Source organism: Ambystoma mexicanum, chromosome 10 (assembly GCF_040938575.1).
Source record: "Ambystoma mexicanum isolate Mex_15411 chromosome 10, UKY_AmexF1_1, whole genome shotgun sequence".
In the NCBI taxonomy this organism is placed as follows: Eukaryota; Metazoa; Chordata; class Amphibia; order Caudata; family Ambystomatidae; genus Ambystoma; species Ambystoma mexicanum.
In genome coordinates, this window is record NC_090932.1 from 869,134,252 (window position 1) to 869,139,420 (window position 5,169).

The window sequence follows — 5,169 nt, forward strand, 5'->3', positions numbered from 1 at the left end:
TAACTTTGAAAGAGGGGGGTATGGCGGGTTATGCTAGCCCTGGCCTCCAATTTGGTTAAATGTTAAAGGTATTTGTACCTCGCACCGTCACCAATGGAATTGGTCCCCAGGCGCTCTGGCGGATCTGGAAACGATAAGGTGGAATGGGTTAGTACAGTGAAGAGGGAGTAGGATAGTGAGAGGAGTGGTGTTCTGTTGGCAGCTTCAGCTCGGTATACACCAGATACTGAGCTTTGGTGCAGGTCTTGGATCGGTGTCAGTCCGCATGTGCTGTTGCTCCGGCTTATGTGTTGATGCAGTGTTGTGAAGTGCGTGCGGCTTGTGGTGCGAGAGATGGTTGTGTGAGTTTTTGAGTGAGATAAGTATGCAGAGTTTGAGGTCATATATTGGTTAGTGGGTTACCTGACCTTTAGCATGCTAACATTCACAGTTTTCTCTAAGTGTGGCACTTGTTGGCCAATTAGAAAAGCAAGGATTAGCAATCAGGCCTTCTGGTTCAGCAAACAAAAACCACTGGCAAACCACCAATAATTGCCCAAAAATAAACGTGCGACCACTATTTTCGCACAAAACACACATTGCATACTTTTACTGTGCATGTGTGCATCACAGGCTACACATATAGTATTCGTTTTTATAGTGTTGATGTTGTCGCAGTTGTGCAACCGTCCCGACTGTCCGTTTGCTGCCGTGCCGCATTGTCTGCGATTTGAGTCCTCTCCCGCCGCAAAGCTGCCCTTCCCCCACGATCCTTTCAGGAAAACACAGCTGTCGCTTTAAGAAGTGGCACGCTCTTGTCCCGCCGCCCCCCTCCCCCTGCCCTTCTTCGAGCGCACGGTTTGCTCCTGCCTATATTTACTGACTCCCCTGCTCTGACAGCATCATTTCTGGAGCCGCCTGAGCAGAGGAAGTCCGTAGCGGGAGAGGGGAAGCAGCCGGCTGCCTCCAATTCAATTCAGGGAAGCGGAGCAGGAGGCGAGCCAGCCGGTGTCCGTGCAGCGAGAGAGGGGCAGCAGCGCTCCCCGAGCGAGCACAGGGGCTGAGCCTGCACAGAGAACCGGGACAGGAGCTGAACTTGCGCCGGCTGTGCTGTGAAACCGGAGCCGGGCGGTGACGGCAACCAGTGCGTACCTGGAAGGCGCATACCGAGAGGTTGCTGCAGAAATACCGCGTTCCGCACGCAGGCAGAGGCCCCGCTGAGGAGACGCGCCTTTGGGGCAAAGCATATACGTAGCAACCCACGTCCACCACAAGAAAGGGAGCGAAAACGGCGCGCGGGCAAGGATACACCGCGGGCGGTGAAACGGCCGCCCGTCGATCCCCACCCTGCGTGAATGTGAAGGGATACGCAGGGAACGTCAACCCTCTGCAAGCGGCGGCACGACCTCCACCGCCACAACTGTGCATGCACGGGGGCAGAGGACTTACTTATAAGGCACTTCATGCTGGAAAGGTCCCCGAATAAACAAGACTGTACATGCTAACGAACAAGGAGCGGAACTGGGACACCCTTCCCAGCGTCGAAGGACACCGCAGAGTTAAGAATGTGCCCACGCCATGGAATTCAAGGAGCTGGCTGAGCGCATGCAGGAAAGCCAACCGAGCAATTGAGGCGGGGTGAGTGTAAGTGATACACGGGTGCAAGCCAAACGCTCTGCAAGGTGGGAAATCAAGGGGATGCGAAAGAACCGACCACATGCTGATACCCACTGCGTGCAGAAGGGAGACAGCAAGGAACTGTGAGAGATTGCATGACAGGGAATAGCGCCGAGAAACCCAGCGACTGCGCATAGGCGAGAGAGAAACGAGCCAAAGAGACTTAATTCACAGAAATAAACCAGTGAAGCAGACAGACTCTGGATGCAGAGGAAGGAAAGCGAGGAAGCTGGGACGTGCTTCTTGCAACGACACCCCTGAGACCCTGCTTGCAAAACAGGAAACTGTGGAACTGGGGCTGGTTGTGTAGGTAAAGCAGGGACATCAAGTGGATTTCGTACAATCTGCCCTCAGACAAGAGAAGCCTTGGTAGAACTTATTCCCTGCCAGTGATACCCTGCAGAAGCTGATCCCTTGGTCAGGCATGCCCAGACTCTGAGCCCAGCACAGGCATCCACTGGCCCCGGGCAGAAATGCTGCCTTGGAAGAAGAACAAATTCGAGCTTATCGAGGAAGACAAGCAGAGCAAGCCCAAGGCCTACGCTGTGAGCCTGCATTGCTCCGCGCTCTCCACGCTGGCCAAGGGCTGCCCCGAGAGTGCCCTCAGTCGGGTGGGAAGCATGTTCAAGTCTCGGCGCAAGAAGATCCGCATCACGGCCGAGGACCCCAGTTACACTGTTCTCTACCTGGGCAATGCCACAACGCTACAATCCCGTGGTGATGGATGCACTGAGGCAGCTGTGGCCAAAATATGGGCCAAGAGTGGCCTAGGGCGGCAGGGCAGCCGCATGCGATTGACTGTTAGCGCACAGGGCCTGCGCATGGTGCATGCCGAGGATCGCCAGCCGCCGAGGCCAGGACATCTCTACCTGCTGCACCGTGTCACTTACTGTGTGGCTGATCCACGCCTGCCGCGTGTCTTTGCCTGGGTGTACCGGCATGAGATGCGCCACAAGGCCGTTATGTTGCGCTGCCATGCTGTGCTAGTGTCACGGCCTGAGAAGGCTCGAGCCATGGCGCTGCTACTCTACCAGACCTCGGCAGCTGCCCTACAGGAGTTCAAGCGGCTCAAGAGACGCGATGACGCCCGGCACCAGCAGCAGCAGATGCTACTGGGTGGCGGGGCACCTCCCGGCAGTGGAGATCAAACTGGCGTGCCACTGGTGCCACTACGCAAGCTGCTGCTAAATGGCCAGTGCTGCTACAAACCACCTGTGGAGCGCAGCCGTAGTGCGCCAAAGTTAGGCTGCATTGCTGAGGACGCGTATGGTGAGGAGGAGGAACGACGCGAAGCCCTGCGCAGAGAGCACTGTGAGGACACCCTACAACGGGGCCCGGGTGAGCAGCGGGCCCGCAGCCCAGAACTGGCACAGCTCATCCATGGCTTGGGTGCACTTACCATCGGCAATGATCTTCAGAGTCTGCGTGCCGATCTTAGGGTCACCCGCCTTCTTTCTGGGGAGAGCACAGGCAGCGAGTCCTCCATTGAGAGCAGTGGCAGCCAGGAGCCAGCCAGCCCTGGTGGGGAGCAGGGGGAGGAGGGTGAAGAGGACGACGATGGGGAGGAAGAAGAAGAAGGAGACACTGGTTGAGAGTCTAAGGGGCATAAACTGATTCAGCCCAAGGCACAATAAATAAAGGGCTGGGCATCATGGACTGAGCCAGCCTGAGACTCAAGACCATGGAAGTAGACAAGGCAGCTTGAGGTGCAATAACTGAGTGGTCGGAATGCCCGGATTGAGTAAAGGGGCACAGCGTCTCATTCACCACAATTGAGTGACTCATCCGAAAAGACTAATGGCCACAGGGGCTCAGGGTCTAAATGATGGGGAACAATAGTAGGGCAGAGGATTGAAAGTCTAAGGAATTACTTCTACTTGAGTCTCAGAAGCAGAGGGATCCAGGCATTGGACTCGAGATCCTTAGGCATAGGGGCATACCTTAGGGCTAAGGGGCTTGGCACAGGGGTGGGGTGAATGGGGCATACGACTCATGTACCAAGTGGCACAGGTACTGAGCTGGGGCATGCAGACGACTATCTTTACAATGGTGGCATGCTGAGCATGTAATGTGGGACCCTGGCAGAGAGAGAATGTCCCCCTGGGTTGTGACTTCGGAGAGCTGGCATGATGCCAAGCCCCCCACCTCCTCATGGCCTTGCATTGAGGCACAGTGACGATGATAAAGCTGGAAGCCCGCCTAAAGGGACCAATTATAACAAATGAAGCACAGTGCTGGCCACCGGGGATGCATGGTCAGGGCGATCATCCCAGGCAGTGGGGCTTTTGTCTCTTCATGTGTCACCTAAAATCTCCCGGGCAGCCCTTCTCCACTTGAATGCTAGCTGTGAAGAAAGCTGGGCAGTAAACGCAGATCCCGTGATCCTCTTTTGGGTTCACAAGTTGCCAAGAAACCCTGTGTGTGCACCTCCTGCAGGGGGGTGGGGGCTGCATTGCTTACCTGTCTTCAACAGCCACTCTGCCTGTGCAGAGAACTCCTAGATCCGTTTACACCCCAAACATGATGGGGTGTACCTCCCGAATGTGGATCCTCCTCTGCACTTGATACCCCTCTGTGATTTTGCCACTAGCTGCTCTGCTGGCAAGCCCCCTCCCAACCCCCATTTTTGTTGTTGGAGCTTCTTATGCCGGAAGAGGACAACGTGCAATGCTGTGGGCAACGCCAGCCCAACTCAAGGCGACCGACTTCTGACAGGAGGTTATTTGAACACGAAAAACAACCCTTTAATTTATAACTACGGTGAATGGGGACTTTTCATCCCAAATTGACTAAACGATTTCACCCAGAAGGCAGCAACACAGAACTCTTTTTTTTTTCTTCTCCATTTCCTGCCCGGTTTGGACTGCACGAACTTCTTGGTTTGTTTACCTCCGACTCCTCTCAAGGAAGGCCTGCCAAAACGCTCTTGGAGAAATATTACTTTTTTGTTTACATTCCAGAACGATCCACTTGAGAGGTTCTTCCTTTAAAATCTCATTCCATATTTTTTTGTGTAACTATTTGCACTGTCGTGAACTACTTTACCAGTGTTTCACATGTTTCCGTACATAGTGATTTCATGAATGTACGTCTTTTTTTTTATCTTTGCTGTGCAAAAGAAACAACATGGCCTATTGGTATTCAACTGTACATAGTGAAATGTAAATATATATAAATATATATAAAATACAGGAGTTATTTTTTATGGACAGCTCTGTTCTGTTTGCACATCTGAAAACAATTAAAGAATAATTTAAGATATACTTCATTTCGTACGGTATACATTTTTTAAATGCATAAATGTATTTTTGATTATAAGTTCAGTGAACATTAAGAACATAAAAAAAGGTATAATAGTGTCGGGTAAAGTCAACACCTTGTCCATAGATCTAGCTTTTATGTAACTTACTGCCGCGTAAGCAGATTCTCCTTCATTTAATTTTTCAGCATGTCATATTAACAGCTGTCTCTTGGGCTATTGGGTGGCGCTAAAGCGCCACCTTTAAGCCAAAA

At 52.6% G+C, this 5,169-nt stretch overlaps 1 protein-coding gene across 1 annotated transcript; it reads left to right on the forward strand.

Moving 5' to 3' along the window:
- Positions 1 to 854: 854 nt before the first annotated feature.
- FAM43A (family with sequence similarity 43 member A) lies at positions 855 to 4,919 on the forward strand. Its single transcript, XM_069618581.1, has one exon. The coding sequence runs from the start codon at positions 2,130 to 2,132 to the stop codon at positions 3,246 to 3,248; it is 1,119 nt and encodes a 372-aa protein (XP_069474682.1). The 5' UTR covers positions 855 to 2,129; the 3' UTR covers positions 3,249 to 4,919.
- The last annotated feature ends 250 nt before the right edge of the window (positions 4,920 to 5,169 follow it).

Coding starts and splice junctions, on each gene's coding strand:
- FAM43A (XM_069618581.1), top strand. CDS start 2,130: ATGCTGCCTTGGAAGAAGAACAAATTCGAGCTTATCGAGGAAGACAAG.